The sequence below is a fragment of the Bemisia tabaci genome, chromosome 2 (genome assembly GCF_918797505.1).
Source record: "Bemisia tabaci chromosome 2, PGI_BMITA_v3".
NCBI lineage: Eukaryota > Metazoa > Arthropoda > Insecta > Hemiptera > Aleyrodidae > Bemisia > Bemisia tabaci.
In genome coordinates, this window is record NC_092794.1 from 26,701,244 (window position 1) to 26,724,128 (window position 22,885).

Consider the following 22,885-nt stretch of genomic DNA (forward strand, 5'->3'; position numbering starts at 1 on the left):
TATAGGCCTCAGTCCGACACGGATGAGACGAGGTGTTGATAAAGTGTTCGGATGCAACTGTTCGCACACAAGGGATGTCCAAGTTGCGGGTGCCGAAAATTGAAGGCGCCCACGGTCCTTGTTCGACGTCTTTTTCATTTTACACGAATTAGTAAGAGCGCTTGTGTGTGCGTGGGACATATTAGCACCTGACAGGAGGGAAACAGTGGCGTGGCGTGAATTGCGATTTATCGATTGTTATGCCATTTAAACATATGGTAAAGAATCGATTATTAAGGTGTTCGCTGCGAACACCCTGTTTCTCGATCGTTTTCCATAAGCTTTAATAGCATAACAATCGATATATCGCAAAGCACGCCATGCCACTGGAGGGAAATGAGGAAGAGGTGCCGGGAACAGGAAAGCACTACCATAAGCTTTCAGAGCCTCTGACCAGTCAAGATTTGTGTGAAAGTAATATATTCACATCTTCCGAATACATTTTCATGATTTTTGGCTATCGACAAGTAATAACTGACACATGTATCGGCCTTCTTGAAACTTTCGAAGTGTAACCCAGGCTTTTTAGTATCCAAGATCCGTGCCTCCTGAGGAGCCCGGGGGCTAGAGGTGGTTCTTGCTAAGTTGCAACAGTGTTTCTCCTTCATTTAAATAATCGATTTAAAGCAATTTGAGCGAGATATTCGAATGTTCGAAATTTTTCGAGTTTCGTCAAATGGAGGTACTGATAAAGTACTGAATTTTTATGTTGAGGAGGTATTGAATATCTTGGGAACGTACTGAAAAAGCACTGTAAAAGTTCTGATTGTTGGGCAGCCTGTTTTAGTAGACATCCTGGTTACGTTCTTTTGTGAGGGAAACGACGATTTGTGTAAATTTTTCATCGGAGAATGGAGTGAAGCCTCATTGCCTTTTTTTTTGTTGTTTTAAAGGGGCCTCGGGGCGCGGCGATTAAGTGGCGATCACCTCGGATGTTATGTTGTGTGGGGAGCTGGTGAGACCGAACCTGCTGCCCGGATTGCACCCAGTGTCGGATACAAGAAGCCCCTACGCCACCCTCTTGGGCATGGCCGCCATAGCCGCCTCGCAGCAGGTCGAAGAAGACGATGTCTTTCTCGGTAAGTTCACTCTCTCTCACTCTCTCATCTCAACTAGAGCACCTTTATAGATAGAGTATGGCCATTCGTATCTAATTACTACAAGATAAACTGTGCCGCTCTTTGATTGGTCAACGAGTTTTTAGGCTTCATGATGCTCTTACGGCCGTAAATGAACAAACAAGATGGTGACTCACCGTAACATTGATAAGAAGCAAAAATTTGAAAAAAATATCAATTATGCAGCAGTAGCAATTTAAACTAGCATATCAACGAATAACACATGAAAACACTGTTGAATCACCTTTCGCCTTTATCACAGGAGGATGTAAGATGTGCATAACCACAAACTTGCTTGCCGATAACAGCCATTTTGTTTGGTTACTTTGTTTGGTTATTTACAGCCATAAGAATATCGTGTCAGCCTATTTTCTCGCGACCAATGAAAACCCGGCACAGAGATGGCCATACTCTGTCTATAAAGGTACTCTAATCTCAACAGTCTGGACCAGGACTAGACGCTCGGTGTACAGTATTGATCGGATCATTCGCTTTATCAAAGCAAACGCTCGGTTCGTGTAACCGAGCCAGCACACTGAAAAGAAAAAAAAAAGAAAAAAAAAGAAAAAAAAAACCCGCGATACTATTTGACTAAAAGCGTCGTTTCTTGTCGACAAAATTTAAGTTTTTTAAGTTAAATCCCTGCAGATTCAACTTAAAGTCGGTTTTTTTAGTTAAAGAAACGTTGATTTGCTGTCGTTTTTTTAACTTAAACTTATTGATAACAGAACGATGCTTTTTCAGCTTAAAAAAAACTGATGTTGAGTTGAATCCGCACGGATTTAACTAAAAAAAAAAAAAAAAAAAAACGCAAATTTTGTCGAAAAGAGATGACGCTGTAGGTCAAAGTAATACTTCAAGGAAATTTTTTCTGTGCGTTTTTAGCTCGGTCAAAAGAAGGTTGGTTTGCACAATATTGAGCATGCTATGTCCTGTACGACCAAACTTTTTTTTTTTTTTTTCAGTAAGGTATCTACTGAGTGGGCGTGGCAATATAATCTACCCTTTTGTCCCCCCTCCGATAAAAAAGAGTCCCAATACTTTTGATCATAGTTTGAGAATTTTGGATCGGACAGAAACGTAACCGTGATCAAGTTTGTCGGAGTTCGATGGAAAATAAGTGAAAATGAGCTGAGCTCAAGTGGAAATGTCATGGAGTATCAAGATGTTTGATGGAATGAAGGACAACTTTGACAAAGTTTGATAAATTGGAAAAGTTAGCCGAAGTTAAATTGATAAACGCAACGTTGCCACTTTGTTGAAAACGAGAAACCGTTCGAAAATGTAAACTGATGAACAGCCAGCCAGGGGTGTAAATTTTTGTACGCCTCCGCAATTTTCGAAGAGACTACGATAATTTTCGTGAACGCGCTGAGCATTCCCAGAAAGGTCAGCACAACGCGTTTACCACAATTTTATCAATTTCCGTAGTTGATTTCCATTTTCATGTCAAATATTAACGCAAATCCTCAAAGCGTGTAATATGCAGGAGACGAAAATTGCCGACCTGAAAAAATAAACAAGCAAAAAAAAAAAAAAACAAGCAAAACCCTCAATAACTTTGCCCCAGCTTCATTTATAAAGAATATTTTATGACGCTTTCACTGACAGTGACTGAGTTATCCGCCCGATGCGTTGGCTTTTGGCTGCTCGTCAATAACGGCGCTGTGATACAACTAATCGTGCCTAATGGATGCCCGTGTTGCATAGGCAAAAATTGAAGGCGCGCTAGCTTTCTCAGCATCGATGCTTGGATTCTACTATTCGCGCTCTGCTCTATGGATGTCCGTGTTGCGTAGGCAGAAAGTTGTAGGCAACCCGGCTTTTCCGATAAAAAAGTCAGCGAGCTAGTTATTGAAATAATATGTTTGTCGACTAGTCAAGACAAGACCAAGATGAAATTTGTCACTTGATTGGTTGACTTGGTCCGTCGTCAATGCCGTGCCCTTGCCGACAACAAGGTAAAGGTACTTCGTGAGTCGTAAATTGCTTACACATTTTATCCAACATATTCCGCGATTGACACGATAAAGGTCCCGTGGCGTGACGTGCTTTGCGATAAATCGATTGATCTGTCATTTAAACCAATGGAGAAGAATCGACGAATAGGGTGTTTGCAACGAACACCTTAATAATCGATTCTTTACCACAGCTTCAAATGCGGAAATATCGATAATTGTTCATTCTCGCCTCGCCACTGTAGAGGTCAATTGAGAAAGCTGACCAATCACATAATTCTTTTACCTTCGTGTTATCCCGTCCAGTGGGCAAAAATAAAATTTCAAAAATCGACGCACTAAGTGCAACAGATCGACTGATTTTTTTATCAAAAGATTTTGCACTGTTCCTAAATGGAACAAAATAAAATAATTCAGACAAGAAAAGTACGTAAGAAGCGTAGGCCAAGTTGCAGCGATCGCGATAAGTTGCGATTTGATCGGAGAATGTATCGCTATTTTTTCGACATCAATTTACTTCAATACCATTGGATAAAAACTTGCGGTAGAGTGCGATTTTATCGCATAAATTTGCAATAAGATCGCAATTTCATCGACGGCGATTTATCGCGTTATTATCGAACAAACAATCGTGATAAATTAAGATGAAGTTTCGATTTCATCGACGGCGATTTATCGCGATATTATCGAACAAACAATCGTGATAAATTAAGACGAAATCTCGATTTTATCGCGCACGATTTTGTAGAGATAAAATTGCGATAAGATTGAGGATAGGTAATCGCTCAGATGTCGATGATACCGATTTTACCGCCAAAAAATTGCAACTTAATTTCAAAGTACCGCGATTTTCCCGCTGAAAAATGTTATTCAGGACGGAAAAAATCGCTTCGTATTCCGTTCGCGAATCCGAACGAAAAAAAATGTGCGACAGGGGAGGTTCGGGGCTCCGATCTCGCGAAATTCGATATCGGGTGGTTGGCAAGCTCGGAGCTGTATCGCGAGAGGCGACAAAATTTGCCGAGACCCTGTTATAGCCGCGGCCCACCCTCTCGATCGATCCTCCCCGAGGCCTTTACCCACCCCATCCCACCCCTATACCCCCACCCCCTCCCGCTCTTCCGACTCCCTGCCTTTGAACCCCCCCCCCCCCCCACTTCGGCTTGTCCGGGCGCCTTCGCCCGTCGTCGGATCGCGCTTGTAGAACCAGAAACTATTTTTATACTTTCATCGCAATCAAGTCGGGCCCGTTTCGGTTCCCGATCGCATGATTATCGACTCCTGTCTCCTGTTTCAGAACCGTGGGTCTTTGCCCCGATTTGTATTAATTCAAATTCAGCTCTCAAGTTCGCAGCGTAGATTTGCTTTGCGCCTCGGAAAACTCCCGTTTCACCTTATAAAGGGTGTCCGGAAGTTACATAGAGTACATAGAGTTGCAATGTATAGATGGGAGAGCTGGCGCCATGTTCTGTTCGACGAGTTCCGAGCCCGGTGTGCGGGTCACTTTTCTATACATATTCGATCCAAAATGGCGGTGTGGAATACGTAGTAATTCCTCGGCCGGATCCAGAGACAAGCCGGGTCCCCGTGTATCGCAAACAATCGATTTTGTATCGAAAAAGTAACCCGGCACCGCACAGGAGTCTTGGAGTTCGGGACCTGGAAATTGCTTAAAAGTGGCGCCAGCTCTCCCACTTACATTACGACTCTATGTACTCTATGGGAAGTTAACGTATATAACTTTCAGGATCGATTTTTTGGCTCAAAACACGACTATTATTTCCCATACACATATACCCGAAAAGGCTTCATAAGTGAGCTATGCGCTTCCAAAGTTGCCATTTTCTTTCTTCCAAATTGATGCGACTCCTCGTTAATTGGTCGTAAGTAGCTGTAACTTTGTGTAAGGGGGTATTTTTTTAGCGTACTGTTCATTTTTTGTGTTTTCAAGGGCGTGCGTCTTCGGAAAATAATGTTACGAGCGTTCCCGAATCGTAAAATTGCGATCACTTTTTTGGTAGATGAGATTTGGAAAAATGGTTATGGTACGTGGAAGAGCGCGAAAAATCAAGGCAGTAGCCTTGTAAAGTACCACACAAAATTTTCTAGAAACGCATCATTTCGACAAATAGAGCTTTGATAAAAAGTTCAGATTCTCGAAGCTCCTTACTGGGTAGGCAATGTTTACTGCAGGGACTGAAAGAAAAATAGCCTATGGAGCAAGGCACCTCGAGTATCCGAAGAGCTGTCGCGATAGGCTCGGGATTTTCGAAGCCCCTTGCTCCGAAGGCGAAATTGGCGTCATTTCAGACAAACCAGCATGGAAGTAGCACTTACTCACGGCGATGCAACGTCCATCGATGAGTCCAAACCGCACCACCGGCCAATCAGAAGTGCTGAGCGGGACTTAAGTGCAATTGAGAGTCGTCCTAAGTATGTTTTGGTACGTCGGACGGACCAACAAAATTCGGCCCTTGTCTTAACCGAATGCATAGCTTAGATCACTGATGCGGAGTCTTCAGAATACAAGAGGCATCTTCAATCAAAAGGAGCAAAGTCCATTTTCCTGATGAACCCCGGACTACGCGTGAATACTAGCGTTGTGGTGCTCATCATCAAAATGGACTTTGGTTCTTTTGGCTACATTCCAGTTTGAGCGGCGTCAGAACCCGGGACTGGGTGTATTCTTCGTCCAGGGGTGCAGAGTGTTCTCGATCAGGCGATCATTAGAGTACCTATATTGAGAGAGTATGGCCACTGGGCCCCATGGAGAGGCTTAGGACCCAAAAATGGCGGTGCTTTGTTTTGGTTTTTGTGGATGGGAGGGGGGTCATTGCCAACTTTTGACGGTTATCACCAACCGCACTTGCTGCCAACCTTACTACATCTAAGATAATTTTTCTCAAAAATTGCACACGATTAGTCTTAAAAATATGTAAAGATGTCGCAATAGTGCATTTGAGTAAATTTCTCGTTACGATAAGCAAAGAAAACTACATTTTGAGTCATTTTGCATTACATTAATTTATGGCGTCCGCCATTTTTGGGTCCTAAGGGCTCCATTTAGCCTAAGATGGCTTAGCCAATCAGAGGTGGTAACCCCAGTGGCCATACTCTCTCAATATAGGTACTCTAGCGATCATGATTGCGTGGCCGCTCGCGTGAGAATTAGGGAAGGCTGCAAATATTTGTAAAAATTGGGGAATACTTTTTTCCCCCCTTCAGGGGAGTGCACTGTTATTTGTGCTAGATGCCTTTCGAGCGTGCTGCTTTTGGGGAAGGAAACCATTAAGCCAGTCGTTTCATTTGCTGTAGGTCCTTCAAGCACCCTATGCTTGTGGGGAAAGATAGGTACTTTTGAGCGCGCTGCTTTTAGGGATGGAAAGTCTTAAGCACTTTGATTTTGGGGAAGGAAACTTTGAAGCACGTTGCTTTTGGGGAAGGAAACTTCTAACTGCGCTGTTTTTTATGCCGGCAGTCTTGCAGTTTTATGTTTAATGTAGTTTTCCTGTTTTATGTAGATAAGAGGCGGAATGGATCACCAGACAAGGTAGGAATTTCAGAATTCTGCTACATGTTTCGTAACTAAAATTTCACGTAGAACACGATGTGCACAGCAAAAATTACCGCAAGCAACTCCTTACGAAGATATTTAATGATTCTCGATGCGTGAATTCAAACCACCCGCTCATGAAAACTCAATGCTCTACGCGATTCACATCGCGCGCTAAACGTTATCATGACAGTTTCTGCGATATAAAAATCTGGCAGCCTGAATCTTGACGCTTCGGCTCAGCTATAGCAAATTGCTTGTAGTTTGAAAAATACATGGCGGGAAATGAACATTGCTCGATTGAGAAGCTTGCTGAAAACGTTGTAGTGCGCGATTTGACTCAAGTAGAACTTTGAGTTTCTTGTGAGCGGGCAGTTCAAATTCCTCGTAATCAATGAGAAATAAAAACGTTAATATCTTCGTTTGGAGTTGGTTTCAGTAATTTTCGTTGTGTGAATCGTGTTCTACGTGAAATTCTGGGTAAGAAACATGTATCAGAATGCTTAAATTCGTACCTTGTCTAGTGGTCCATTATTGCAAAACAGCAAATTTTGGGAAAGGCTAAGAATTGTCTGCTCCCCTATCTTCGTCTCTAATGTGATTTGTTTGAATGTTTCAGAGAACGGGTTGTTGAGCTATGAGAACCCGAACTACCACTTGGACCCGGCGCGGCTGGCCGACGCGCTCAACTCGAACACGGAGCTGCCCGAGACGGGGAGCACCGGGAGCGCCCGCTCGACCCCGAGCTTGGCCCCGGCCACCGCCGCCCGGAGGAACTACGCCGCCCTCGACATCAACGGCATGGGGGTCGACGTCACCACCGGACCCCATCCCGCCACCATCGACAACCATAGATACAGGTAACCACCCACCACTTTTTTAGTTAGAGATCTTAAGCAGCACTGAAAAAAAATTCTCGGCGTTTTTACCACGGTCCGTTGGTACCTTTACCACCTCACTTTTCTTACCAATTATTGGTAATTTTACCAACACAGACTGGTAAGCTTACCTAAAAACCGGTATTTTTACTGTTTTTCTCAGGTGAGAATACCACTTTTATTGGTAATCAATTCCCGGTAACTTCGCCATTTTATCCCGGTAATTCTACCACAGTCGATAAAAAATATTGGCGTTTTTACCAAGGCCCAGTAAAATTACCAAGAAAGTTCAATAATTTTACCGAGATTTCTCGGTAAAATTACCAATTCCATAAATGGTAATTTTACCAAGAAAAAACTGGGATCAAATAGAACCCTGAATTCTTGGTAAATTTACCCTTTTCTTAGTAATTACACCGAGATTTTTTTTTCAGTGAGGGTGTTAAGCGACCGAGGAAACCGGGAAATGTCAGGGAAATCAGCACTGGAAAAAAAAACCACATTGGATCTAGAGTCCAGACTCTTGAAAACATTGACAAGAAAAAGGACTCTTGATTCAATCAGATTTTAGCTCAAATCAAAAGGAAATCTGCTCAATTAAGAGGCTTGGTTCTTGATTTAAGCTTAAATCTGATTGAATCGAGAGTATTTTTTCTTGTCGATGTTTTTAAGAGTCTGGACTCTAGATCCGATGTGTTTTTTTTTTCCAGTGAGGGAAAACGCCAGGGAATCTGCAAAACTTCGGTATGTCAGGGAATTTTATTTTGCAAGTGATTTTCATGTCAGGGGAAACGAAAAACACGGATTTTTCCGGCAAATGTTTCGCGAATTTTACTCTTGCGGAGATTTCTACACTGGAAAAAAAAAAACACATTGGATCTGGAGTCCAGACTCTTAAAAACATCGACAAGAAAAAAGACTCTTGATTCAATCAGATTTAACCTTAAATCAAGAACCAAGCCTCTTAATTTGAGCGGATTTCCTTTTGATTTAAGCAAAAATCTGATTGAATCAAAAGTATTTTTTCTCGTCAATATTTTCAAGAGTCTGGACTCTAGATACAATGTGTTTTTTTTTCCAGGGACCGAAGCAATCGGGAGAACGGGGAAATGTCAGGGAAATCAGGGAAAACGCCAGGGAATCTGCAAAAATTCGGTTTGTCAGGGAATTTTATTTTGCAATCGATTTTCACGTTCGGGGAATCGAAAAACACGGATTTTTCGGCAAATGTTTCGCGAATTTTACTCTTGCGGAGATTTTTACCAGAATTTCTGCTGATGTCTTTATAATTTTAAAAATGAGGCAAAAATCGTCGCTCCTCAGATGTAAGGGCGTATATCGCGATACCGACATGAGCCCTGGCAAGCATGGAGTTACACGGACAGCAGGGTTCACGTGGCAATCGAGATACGCCCTTACGTCAGAGGGGCGACAAAATATCTCGCTTTAGTCAAGGCGCCATATATTTTGCTCTATTTATTACATTATATTCCTATAACATGAAAATAATTCTTGCTTACATCTAATCAGTTTAAAGGCGTCGAAAAATTAGGAGTATTTTTCCTTTTTGCCAGAGAAATGTCAGGAAATTATTTTTCCGCCTGTCGAGAATTTTGAATTTTCCCCCGGTTTTTTGGCCATTTTTGTTAGGGAAATCATGGAAACGTCAGGGAATTTTTTTGTTGAAAATTTTAGACACCCTGTAAAGAAATTTGGCAACTCTCGAATGTTCCTACGGCGTTTCTCCTTAGCATGGTAGTGAGCGAGTAATCCACCCTGACAGTTACTTTGCGGCGCCATCCCTTCGTCTATCCCCCTTGCCCTGATCAGGTTTTCATTACAGTTCTATCCTGATTCCAACAATAGAATTATCCCGTCACTTATGACTCATCGATGACTCAAATCAGATATCATCGCAGTGTTTGAGGCTGCACGGAGGATTTCTAGGGATTCTTTGCCCCGCCGCTTAGGTCAGCAGCCCTCAGTTTTGCCGCGACCTTTGACTGCATCGTGCCGTTTTCTCTTTACCGAATCAAGAGTGTGGCCGTGGAGGAAGAGTATTTCATCTCATTTTTCGGAAGTCGCGCTCGCGATTAGGGTACTCTCGAATAAATTATATCGGTAGCACATACTGTATTCAGTCAAACGACTCCATTTGTCACATTTTCTTGCAGTAAGTTGGAATCGTTCTCGAGTGTAGTTTGTATCCCGCAAAAGTTAATTTACTCACTTGTTTTTCGTTTCTCTAAAAAAGAAAAATACATAGGTATATTCTAATAATACCCCCGTATTAGTGTGCAAAATGTTTTGCCTACTCTCAGCTTTTAATCGCTCCAAAACCAAGTAAGTTTCAGAATTCTTCTACCGTCACTTCATCCTTCATTTGCTCGGCGATTTTCGAAAAATCTTGGTTTCGTATTTTGGCTTGAGCTCGAAAAAGTCAGTCAAGTGTTGTAAAATGAGGGGCTTGGAGGACAAGGCGCGTAAGTGCAATTTTTGAAAAAATTGAAATATTAATGATTTCAAGTAAAACTATAGTCTTAATGCATATTTTGTGAAAAACTCGCTCCCCAATTCCTATTTTTAAGCATCAAAAAGTTAGTTTGAGCTTCCTTCCCGCCGTAAGGATCCGTGTAATTTCGAAACTTCAAACCCGTATCTCTAGAAATAACATAAACTGCCATTATGCGCCTTGTCTTCCAAGCCCCTCAAATATTATAATGGCACAAAAAGTTGGTTCCCCGAACCGAAGTTTGGTTCCTATGACGAAAACGTTCGGTCTCCTGGGTCGAGAACTTCGATGTCCCGTATGCACACTGAAAAAAAAGTAGTTAGCGTTGAGAACTAATTTGGTTGGTTCTCGCCAAGTAGAATCAAAATTAGGCTTCAGAACTAATTTATTGTACTGAAGCACCAATCAATTCGCTTCATACGCTGACTTGACTTTACTAGAGCGCGAACCAGAATTGGAAAACAGCACTAGCTGTAAAATTAGCGCTGTGGTAAGACAAATTCACCTTCGGGTCAAACTAATTCGCCCTCAACACTAACTGCCACATTGTCCGTTACATTTATTTAGTTTCGAAAAAGTGGCGTCGGTACAACAGCCTCAATCGCGTCAGCTCGTGAAAATAAATTAAAATGTGAAATTTCGGGCTCGTTTGACAATGTAAATACTCCCGGTATGATTTATAGTGTCCTCTCTTTCTTGAAAACGTTCGAAAGCAACATAAATAAACCTGTTAAGGTTAGAAATCGTCTGTTCAATTCAAAACGTAAACAAGCATGATATTCGTTGGAGTCGTCAATCTTCTATATTAAATTGCGATTAAAGCGTTCCGCGTTCAGTTTATATTTTTACGAAAATCTGTGAACTTACTGCTTACTTCTATAGTTCGTGTTCTCCCGTAATTTCAAAAGAATATCTCAAGTGTTCGGACGCCGACATCGGTTGGTCCAGTGGTTAGCGCAACTGATCACAGACCTAGATGTCCCGGGTTCGAATCCCGGCCTCGGTGGCAAGATTTGATGGTCTCAGATCTTGTCACCGTGGAGTGGCATGGATGTTTCTCTTCGTTTCTTCCTTCGTTTCTTCCTTTGTACTTCTGTTTCTACTGTTGTTGTAATCTTCCCATCATTTAGCGGTGGCTGTTTGTCTACACGACTAAGGCCAATGAACTATACCTAGAGTGCGCAAGCTCTCAAAAAAAAAAAAAAAAAAAAAAAAAAAAAAAAAAAAAACTTCTTTTCCTGAAAGTATTGTCCAGTTATCATTCGCTAAGCCGTTTTCTCCTCTCTCAGTTTTGAGGTTAGGTTGACCCAACCCTACCGAATGCGAATTAGAGTAGCGGAATTAGTTTCCAGCACTAATAGTGGTTAGTGTACAGAAACCAAAAATCATGTGTGTCCAAATCACACAATTTGAGTTAGTGTATAGAAACCATTTTTAGTCATCTGACGCTAACTCATTTTTTTCAGTGCATTGAATTGTTTTTCTTCGAGTGTCGGGGAATTGGACATATTTATGCCAAAAGGAACTATGTTTCATGACAATCCTATGCACATAGATCTTTTTTGCCTAAATAGGTCCAATTTAGTGCTTGTCTTCACTTCCGGGTGCTCTGTTTTCCCTCGTACTTTTGACGGAGGCGTCCCTCTTTTTGCGTTGCGCGTTGCAGTATGCAGCTATTCTGTCGTGCTAATGAAAAACGCATCATGAACATTCAAGAGTTGCCAAATTTCCCTCGATAAAACGATTATTTTTGGGGAAAGTTATTATTATTTTTCCTCGACATTTTCAGGAAATTTAGGTGAAATTGTGATCAAAATTTACTGAATAATTTGACAAAAAAATATTCCCAATTTTCTCGGTAAATTTGACTTTTATTGAAGGAAATTTGGCAACGTCCGAAGGCTCATATGGCGTTTTGCTTTAGCATGGCAGCATTCCCCCGTGTCCACGCTTTTCCATCGGCTCTAATTATTATAATGTAGTCAAGACGCAGTTTTACGATCTCCGCAAGGCTCGATCCAGACACGCCATGCAATTTGCCGACTTTTCAGGCGCCACCGCTCTTGCCCGTATCGATCCCCCCGCCCCCTTCGGGGCCTGGACCCCCGTCTCCCCCCGCTTTCCGCCGCACCCGACCCAGTTCAACTTGGATCTTTTTCCTTCCTTACCTTTTTTTTTCCCTTTGCGACGCCGCGGTTCGCTGCAACTTACATGTTCTCGTGTCTTGCCTCGGTCAATGCACTGCACTGCCCTTGTAAGAGAAAGCACAGTGCGTCGGGGGAAAATACTGCCGTGCTAAGGAAGAACGCCGTATGAGCCTTCTGCTGATGCCGAATTTCTCCCGATAAAATGTCTATTTCTGAGGAAAATTATCAATATTTTTCCTTAAAATTTGCAGAATTTTTAGATCAAATAGAGAATTTGCAGGTGTCTGAAATTTGATGAATTTCGTGTTTAAGTAGAAATTACTGAGTGAACTGAACACGAAGATACCCTTGGTTCATGAATTGAACCATTATTGAAGAAGATATGACAAAATGATCTAATTTGCTGAAATACGTGTGTTTAAACGGAAAATGCCGCCAGATGACGTCATTAGGCGGTGCATTTTCTCACTTTTAAGTCTAATTTCATACTATTTCCTATATCAGAAAAAAATTATAAAAAATAATGTGCAATCAGCTCTTCAAGCACTTTCAGATGAAACAATAAAAAATGTACTTGCCAATTCTCCATTGCAAGCAAAATTACCAGAGAAATTGAAAGAAAAATATTCACAAATTTTCTCGAAAATTAGTGATTTTTCAAAGGAAATTTAGCAACGCCTGAAGGTTCATACGGCGTTCTTCCTTAGCATGGAAGAATAGATACTCATTATAAGTTGCCTCATTCTCGGAAAATTTCAAAATTATGACAGAAACCTCTCCTTTCAAAATGAGGACCTCCTTTTGACCCACCCAAGGGGCTTGGACGGTGAAATTCGTATTCCTTGGGGTCAATGCCCAATGCATCCCTGCTCTGCTGTCCCCGACCTAAAACAACCGAGAAAATAATCTGGACGGGAAGTCTGGGACACCCTGTATACGATGTACTATTACGGTTACAGCCTCCGCAGTACAGCTTTCTCATGATTTGTATTTGTTTTTCAATAGGAATGGGATTCCTGACAACGTAAATGTGAACAGGGGCTTAGATTTGACTACAGCATTACGTCACACGAAACCAGATCTCATTGATTCCACCACTCAAAATTGGAATGGAATGAAGGATAAGTAAGTATTGTTAATCTCCGAATATATAATTCATTGTGTGTGAAATTTTTTTTTGCCGATATTAGATTTTTTAGCTGCTTATTTTCATTCCTGATAACATTAGTATTAAAAAAAAACAATTATCTATTAATCGATTTGAGAGGATATGTACTATTAAAACATCTAAAAACCGTGCACATGATAGAAATTCCCCAAAAAAATAACAAGGGCTCAAAATACTGTGAGGAGTAGCATAAAAAGTTCCAAATCATCGTCTAAGAAGCACCTATTTATTGTTCTTAATGGTGCACGAACATTTTTGTCAAAACACCTGTTTGTACCAAAAAATGAATCATTAATCTGCATTTCGACAATTAGCCAAAAATAATGGTCCCTCTTGATACATACATTTATCTAAGGCTCAGTCAGGCATTTTGATATATTAGATAAGTTGGCTTATCAGCACTCTTTCAGTGGTGGCGTTAGGAAGTAATGAGATCTACACCTGCATCACTGTGAATTTCAAACGGTTTTCTTTGAAACATAGCAGACGTAATGTTTTAGTGAAAGACATAAATTATATTTTTTTAAATGCATATTTCTCGTGCGCCACTGTGAATAATGAGCCCTTCCCATCTCAAGCTTTAATGACTTTTTTTTTATTTTTTTCAAATCCATACATTACTTTTTTTGGTAAACAATTTGTTGCGTTTTTTTACAGTATGTTTGAAAAGCATCAACCTCCAACAACCCTTCTACTGAATAGCACGGACTCTCCTCGAAAAATTCCTCATGTCATTGGTCAATTAAATAGCGATATTTATGCTGTCCCCGTCAAAAGGAGATCTCCTTCTAGTCCCAAAAAATTGTCTCCGCCTTCATCTCCTTGTCAGGATGAGAATCTTCCCGCTGGTTGGGAAAAGCATGAAGGTATGTTTTCAAAAAGATTTTCATTAAATTTTTTTCATCTTAACTTCAGAGTAAGCACTTTGTCTCAGTTACAAAAATTAGTTTCAAGCGAGGCTTACAGCTAGTGTGAGAAAGAATTATTTTTCCCTTGGAAATAAGCCGCTGGCAATGAGTTTTGAAGAAGAATTTTGAATTTCGATTTTACTTTGATTATGACTGTTTGCATCAAGAAAGGATATAAAATGAATGATTCATGAATGACCTGTGACTTTTGCTGATCATTTTTGTTATGCAAAAATTCCATGTTCTAAAATTGATATATTCTTCTCGATTCCGTAATCAATTTCAAAATTTCTCTGCATGATTACATGTACAATTTGTGTGAGTATTTCTGAAGGAAAATTCAAATTTTCCTTCTTCTGGCCGAAAAAATCTGACTTTTTCGTCACCATATATGTATTTCAGTCTAGTAAAATTTTTATTCACTCAAACAAAAATTTGTAGCAGTGTCTCTTTTCTAATAAAGCTGAATTTGAATGGAGAAAAATTGAAGGAAAAATAAAAAAGAAAATTTAGCAGTATCTACATGACTTTACCTTGAAATCAAAATAGAAGATAAATTTCTATTGAAGCTTTGCATGATACCGGAGCATATGAGCACACAAACCTGCACTTGTGCTATTTTGAAGGATATTTAACATTAATTTTACTTATTCTTTGCTCTGATAGATAATGATGGGGCATACTATTGGCATATTAAAAGCGGAACTATTCAACGGGAGCCACCAGAATCAGCCATGAACGAACCAAAAACTCCTCTAGTCAAAGATGCTGAAACAGCTTTAACAAGTTTTCAGCAAACAGGTGGTATTAGTTTGGTGACTCGAAGCAATACAAGCTCTGCTCTTGAAGATTTAGATGGAAAAAAGAAAGAAGACCTAGCTTTCAAGTGAGTTTATTATAGTTTGAGGTTTTTTTCCCTTCACTATAAGTTGATTATGCAAGTATAAAGTACCTGCATGCAATATTTTAACCTCCTATATTATGCCTTAGTTTTTCCTAAATTATGTAAAGTAAATAAGTTTACTCTAAAGATCTTTTGTAGTAACAAGGCAAGTGGTCACACACCGATTCAAAGTCAAATTGTGAAAAATTTGGTGTTTCTGTGCAGGTGAGGCTGCAAACAGCCATGTTTTTCACAATTTGATCTTTTGTATTTCTCAACTGCAGTGCTAACCTGTTTTCTAATGTTGCTAAACTTTGCCATTTAAACATTTAATTTATTTTTTTCTTAGACGGCGGAGTTATCCAGCCCGTGCAGAGCCAGAAGGCAAAGAGAAAGTGATTCGATTTGCAGTGAGATCTCTTGGTTGGGTTGAAATTGCGGAAGAGGACTTAACGCCTGAACGTAGTAGCAAAGCTGTAAATAAATGTATAGTTGATTTATCTCTTGGGAGAAATGATCTTATTGATAATGTGGGACGATGGGGAGATGTAAGTATTTTAAATCCTATTCTTAAAACATTCTTTCCTCCTTGTATGTTTGTTGGAACGTTTACCCGCTAACTGTTTTTAGTATATTGCCCTCAAAATTGAAATATAGTACCTTGACTTCAGTAAAGCGGAGGAAAAAATGTTTCTCTTGTCTTTCAAAATGAATACCTCTTTTCCAGAGCTAAATTTTAATTTACTACATTAGTTATGGCTACACCGAACTTAAACAAAATTTTAAAGGTAGTTACAATGAGCATAAAACAAACCTTGGTTCTGAGACTACCCATTAGTAAAGAATTCACAACCTTCCACTGGCATGCAATTTTTCTCTCTTCCTATACGAAGAATTTAAGGAAATTGAAAGTTATCATGATCTATGCCCAATATTCAGATGGCTCAACTGTGAATGCATGAACCTCGAAAAATCTTAACTTTATTTCAGGGGCTTAAGAAATTTAATTTTTTCCCTTTTTGACGCACTTAAAAACATTTAAACGTTCAAGCATTTCCAAGTTATCTTCTGATTTTGGTAAGAGGCCTAATTAGTTAGGATTCTAAAGAAATTTTTAGGACTATTCAGATTGCAACTCGCTCATTCTCTGTTTGACTGCTGCAGGGTAAAGACTTATTCATGGATCTGGACGAAGGTGCTTTGAAGTTAATCGACCCAGAAAATTTAACAGCACTGAATGCACAGCCTATCCATACTATCCGGGTGTGGGGCGTTGGTCGTGATAATGGAAGGTAAAGTACTAAGGCTTAAGTGTCATATTATTCTATGTAAGATAATAATCTAAGATGACAGTTCAAAAATATCTCTTAGTTCTTTGAGCTAAGGAAAGGGTAAATTTTAAAATAATTTTTATTTCAGAAAAAGTGAATGGGGTAAAGTGTCATTGCTCACTGTGAATCTTCAAAGTTTGACCATGATCTCTCAAAAACTGATTCTTACTACTCTTTTGCAGAAATATTTGTATCTTTATGGTGTTTCTCAAAAATATTGACTCAGTGCCGCATTCGAAACGAAATGAGTACAAATAAACTTAATCAGTGGTAAATGAAAAGTATTCTTAAAAACCTCAATCTTGAAACCTTTTCCCAATATTTTAAGCAGATATAATAAAATGTGAGTTAAGTGATAGCCGGCTGAATCCTCCAGCTGAACAATGTTTTATACATTTCTAGAATTTTCCTCTAGTATGTGCCATGTGTTGTCACTCATTTCTTGTTTTTTCTCTCTTATGCCTCTCTTCTATTGGTGATGGGATAAAAACTTTGCGCTCATTCTTACAGAGAAAGGTAACATTAATTTTTTTCCCACACATTTTTATTTGCTTTGCTTCATTGATTATAAGTTTCAATTTAGTGTCTGATTCCTATGTGGCTTTTGCGTTTAATATAGTTCAGCCTTGGTTGCTGATTCAATTTTCTGTAGCATCATTCTGGTTGAAAAAGTAGGTGGTCTGATAATAAAAAAAATTCCAAAACATGCCTTCAGAACTCCTGCAATTAGTACTTCGTTGAAATGATGCAAATGCTTGAGAATCTACTCATAAAATTTATGTGCTTAACTAACTCTTTAATTCTTGGCCAAAATTCAATTTCTCAGTTTGCCTTGCTCAAAGATCATGAAGTGAGCATATTTCGCAACAATCAATCATTTAGGAAGTTTAGTGATTTCCGATAAGGGTTTTGTAAAATAACCTTCTGTTAAACGTTGAGAATGTCAAGAAAAACTTGCTATAAAAGAGTAGGAAAATACTCCATAAATTCATTAAGCATTGAAAAAATATGCATTGGGCAACTTATATAATGGGTTGTAACTGTATCCTCTCTTATTTGTGTGAATATTAAAATTCAAAATATCATTATTAAAAACTCAGCATTTTTACCTTGTGTAGGTATATCCCTCCTTAGGACATCTTAAGATTCATCATCAGTATCGGGCTAAGTGCCAAAAAGTTGACTCTGAATTATTCAAATTTTCATTTCTGAAAATGGCTGCAAAACAAACCTTTAGCGCCATCTTCCAGACGTTATTTTCACCTCTTCATTGCTGATGGCTTTTAGTCTGTCATGCAGCATGATGGCCTCGGTGCTGAGGACAAAATGTCTTGTCTCATTCAATTTTCAACTTTTTGGCCTTTATACTGATATTCATGACGCGTCCTCATTTAGAGTACAACATATTTAATGTTTTGCATTGCGTATTAATAGTCAAAGTGCAAATCCATGTATCTCCAATGCAGTGTTTTAAAATCTTCACACCTATTTTGTTTTTTTGAGGAGAAACAAGCCATCTTTATAGCTGGAAATTTTTATAGAATACTCTGCAACAGAGAAAAGAACTCAAAGAAGTTTTCAAGTAATTTCAATGACTAATTTTTAGAAAACAAAAAAACAATTTAGAGTATGCCGGGAAATCTGCCATCTTGAAAACAGAGATAGGTAATTTGGCCATTGATTTACTGCTCTCTTCTGTAGCCTGATGAAGTTGCTTCTCCTCTATTGGCGAAATGACAGACTGGTAATAGGTGCACGATTTTTATGCTTAAAATGGTGATATTCATAGTCTGCCCTTCGTAGTATTAATTCTCAACTTGTTTTTTTCAGAGATTTCGCGTATGTGGCCAGAGATCGAATGACTAGGAAACACATGTGCCACGTATTCAGGTGTGATATTGCTGCCAGAACTATTGCCAATACTTTAAGGGATATTTGCAAGAGGATAATGATTGAAAGGAGTCTTCAACAAAATTTAGCAAAGCCAATTGACTTAAGTGAGTATCTTTTTTTAATTTTCTTGAATGAGCGCATCGATTGACATTGACTAAGACAAGACTGCGGAATCATCTGAAACCTGTCAGCCCAAAACCAAATTAAAAGCCTCCTTATCGAGGACCTCTTTTTAGCCTTGTACTTTTCCAAAGAATATCTTGATCTGTTGATAGCATTAACAGTCTTTTTTAAGATTTTGCTATTATTTGCAGCTTCTAAACCTCTTCCTTCTTGAAATTGTTTAGTATTTTGAGTGATTTTTTTTCCTCTGTGAGGGGAGGTAAGGATTTTTGAGCAAGTTCAGTTTGCATGCGCGCATATGATGAGAAGTATCTAGTATTGTAAATTTAGCTTTTAATACAATATTTGAAAGTATAAATCAAAAATAAACAGAATTAAAAATCATTGACATTATGGCCTCATTTTGTGTGTGAAAATTATACATTTTCAAGTGATGATTGCAGTTTTAGAGAGATTCTGAACTGCTGAACTGTGAGTTACTCTCTGATCAGATTTTAATGATGTACTTTAGATTTCTTGCGATTGTATGGTTGATCAGTATGATAATGCCAAGAGATGAGATGAAAGGGTCTTCAATTACAACAGACCTCTAGACAAGATATGAATAAATGCTTTACACATGTTATCTTTTAAAAATTTCAGTAGGAAAACGAATCACCAAATTGGGAAGTCTAGAAATCAACTCTTAAACAAGATACATACAAGTGTTTGAAATTAACATAGCATAAATGTTAAAAATGCAAATAACGTCATTTGTATAATCTAACTTCCTTTTGATCTATGTTTAATATATGTTGACTCATCAATATCTTCTTCAGGAGCAGATTTTCGAATATTCTTTCGTGCAAATTGTTTTCTACCTAAGAGTTTGAAGAGAAAACATGTGATGTTTTTTTCTAATCCAAACCTTGTCTAGAGAGCGATTGGAATAATGAAATAGAGCAAAACTGCAATTGAAATTAAAATCTTGATTACTGTCGAAGGGTATCAACGTTGTTGAGAATAATGCAGAACCCTCAGCAAGTAGTCATGATGATCTAATTTTAAGGTGAACTCCTCATTTTCTGACTCAAGTATTGATGAAAGCTTTCGACCAATACTGACGGTAAAACATATTTTTATTCTAGACGGTTGCAGGACTGGAGCAACACGGCCAACAAATCTGCCAACAGAAAATCGCAAATCTCACCATCGAAATAGTGCAGCACCTGTCAGTAAGTAGAAGAAAACTTTTCATTAATCCACTGCAGCTACACCTTATCAGCAGCTTATCACAATTATCATCAAAATTTGAGAGTTACGTAAAACAAGAAATGAAGGAGTGTATGAATCCCTCTCAGCGTTATCCTTCTGAGTATGTCTCGTTTCGATTTTGAAATTTTCTTTTCCAGCTCCTATTTAAATTTTTATTTTATGTCTACATTTTAGTATCAATTGAAGAGCTTTAGATCAAAAACCGTCCTATAAAACTCGATGTGCTTACATGAAAAATTTCCCTCATAGAACTAGAGGATAAATTTGTTTACTTATAGACCAAGCCTGGAAAACACGAAAGCATGGAGGAAAAATGAGACTTGTGACATGAAATTTGCATCTTGCATCAACAAATGACTCAGCCGGAAGATTCCTCTTGCTGTGCTAATTCTGCCTTCAAAAAATTGACTTCAAAGGATTACATCCCTCCAAAATCAAAAGCTGAATCAAGAGACTTCCTCCTCTCTTCTCACCCCCAATCAGGGCTCTTTTGTGCATTCTGTGTCCATATTTACGCAAAGCCTAGGAAATTCTAGAATTTTTCCAAATACGCAAGTGAAGCTCCTTCCAACAGGATCAGTGTTTTTCAAGTGAAAGCGTGAGCTTTCTAAATTTTTCAAAAGTTTTAATACAACAGCTTTTACTGTTTTATAAAAATTTCGATCGTTTTATTAAAAGTGTTTTTCAATTTGTATATTTTACATCACTCGTCGCCTGATTGAAATGATCTTTTCACAGCTCATTGTTTCCCAACTCCAATGGAAGAACCTAGGAAAGTTTTGCCGGCAAAGTACTTAGGCTCCATGCAAGTGGACAAAGCAAGTGGGATGGACGCTCTGAACACTGCCATTGATACCTTGACGCTGAACACTCCGAAAAGTGAATGGAGTGATGTGAGCGTAGCCGTTGCTCCATCCATGATCACCATCTCACATACAGGGGTAAAGAAACACATCCAATTTTAATGTTTCATCATTTATAAGGAAAAGAGCCATAAGCAGAGAAAGTTTTTTTCCAGAGAGCAATGAGTTGGTGGCACCCATTTTTTTTTTTTAAATATCTGAAAGTGAGGAGTAAACTAAGCTTTTAAGAATTTTTTCTGATATTTTCAACCTGAAATGACCACGGAAACCTGCTTGCAAATGCCGAAAATAGGACCTGTAAGAAATGATATTTTTGGCAGGCTCTGATGTTGTAGCAAGGCGGGGGGAAATGGTGTTGACTGATTGATTAATCCCAGTTTCAGGCATTGCTTTACTACGTCTTGACCGTTACCGTTAGATTATTTGAACTTTGATCAGCTTTTCCTCCCCTTAGAAATGTATTTCCGAACTATTTAATGAACTGTTGGTTTTTTCACGAAATTTTACATAAGATGTAAGATATGTATTGACTGTGTCTAGTACTGTCTAAATGATTGTCATTCTTAAGTAGCCTTTATCTCTATTATTACAGGATGAGAAGCAGGTGGCTGAATGCAGAGTGCGCTACCTCTCGTTCTTGGGAATAGGCAAAAATGTTCAGCAGTGCGCTTTTATCATGCATACTGCCCAAGATCTATTTATTGCACATGTTTTTCATTGTGAACCTTCATCTGGAGCATTGTGTAAAACAATTGAAGCAGCTTGTAAAGTACGTTTTCTAATGTTTTCTATTAATATTATTTTGCAGTGGCTATTTGGTATTGCTGCATCAATCAGTTTTAGTTTTGAAGGTTTCAAAGTTTAATATTATCTACAGTTATTCCCATATGTAGATGTGAAATTAAAGTTTTAAAAGTGTTCTGTAAGTTTGAACTTTCTTTTTCATTTTTCTAAGAGCAGAGAGATTGTAAAAAATAGCCTGCTTGCTTAATGGAGAAAGAATAGCTGCAATGCATCGGCAGGGTCCTAAAAATAAAAATTTCACTTTGCAATCCTGGAAAATAAGGAAGACAATTGTTGACTTTGGAACTTTATAATACAATGTACTAAAATTGAATGAAACTCAAAGATGCAGGAATTGTTACTTTCTGATTTCCGTGGGCATTTACACATCTTTATTGGTAAATGTGTATTGAAATATTAATCAGCAATTTATAAGTATGCATTTTTAAGTAATGGTCGTCAATTATGCCATATTTGGTTTCTCTCTTGACACAGTCATATTTTGTATCTTTCAATTTCATTTTCATCAAATTTCCATCAAACTAAAAATCTATGCTCTTCAATGATGTTAAAGCATACTATCTTTTTGATCTGTTGAAAATCAGCCAAAAGACCTTGAAGAGAGGTAAGGCATTTTTCCCCCTTTCCCTTTTTTTGCTCTCTTTTTTAACCCTTTTAGACTCTTCAAACATTTATTCTTTAATTTCATTTTGTGAGCAAAGATGGAATGTATGTCATTTTGCATTTATCTTCTCTGTCCGAACTTTTACACCTCACATTTCAATCTTAACAATTTATGTTTTCATCTTCCAGCTGAGGTACCAGAAATGCTTAGATGCCCACCCACAAGGTTTAGCAGCTCCTCTTTCAAATTCATCTCCTAGCAAAGGTATCGGTGCTACCATTAAAAATTTTGTTGGATCTATCACTGGCCGTAAACAAAGAGCAAACTCTGTGGAGTCCTGAGATCAAGTGTATTCTCTGCAAGTAAGCATTCATCAAACATGTATCATATTTTCCCTTTTCATTTTATTTCTGATCGAATTACCCGTACAAATTATGTTCAACAAATGTTTGTTAGGACTCACCGAAAGGTGAAATTAAATTTGAGTCTTTCCTTGAAAATAGGGAAGTAAGTCATTTGATGCTGCTGAATTGTTAATTAGTGGCAAGTAGTCAATTATTCTCTCTGCGTTTGGAATTCTGAACGCTTTGCTAATTTTTGACAAAATACTGCTCTGCGTTTGTAGATCAGAAATCCTCTATAAAATTTTTGATTACCGTAAGACCATATCAATGAGCATGTGAATGAATTCCACTTCAAACTTTTTTTTTAGTTTTTTTGTAAAAAAATGATTACTCACTAATGTTACCAACAGATAATATCATCTGGGATATCAGCATCCCCTTATTCTAGATCATATGCTAGGTCTTTTAACCTAACAACTGTGTCTATACAGCATGCCCAGATTTT

The 22,885-nt window shown here is 38.6% G+C and overlaps 1 protein-coding gene across 2 annotated transcripts in view; it reads left to right on the forward strand.

The window, feature by feature from the left end:
• The window catches only part of LOC109032479 (protein Fe65 homolog), a 32,787-nt gene that overhangs the window by 6,423 nt on the left and 3,479 nt on the right, over positions 1-22,885 (forward strand). For both annotated transcript variants that reach the window (XM_072297045.1, XM_019044634.2), the window contains exons 2-13: positions 933-1,118; positions 7,288-7,528; positions 13,211-13,330; positions 14,031-14,239; positions 14,948-15,167; positions 15,514-15,712; positions 16,329-16,456; positions 18,326-18,492; positions 19,639-19,725; positions 20,504-20,706; positions 21,221-21,397; positions 22,225-22,398. In XM_072297045.1, coding sequence (XP_072153146.1) covers positions 977-1,118; positions 7,288-7,528; positions 13,211-13,330; positions 14,031-14,239; positions 14,948-15,167; positions 15,514-15,712; positions 16,329-16,456; positions 18,326-18,492; positions 19,639-19,725; positions 20,504-20,706; positions 21,221-21,397; positions 22,225-22,377 — 2,046 coding nt within the window. In that variant the 5' untranslated portion in view covers positions 933-976 and the 3' untranslated portion in view covers positions 22,378-22,398. The remainder of the gene's footprint in view (positions 1-932; positions 1,119-7,287; positions 7,529-13,210; positions 13,331-14,030; positions 14,240-14,947; positions 15,168-15,513; positions 15,713-16,328; positions 16,457-18,325; positions 18,493-19,638; positions 19,726-20,503; positions 20,707-21,220; positions 21,398-22,224; positions 22,399-22,885) is intronic.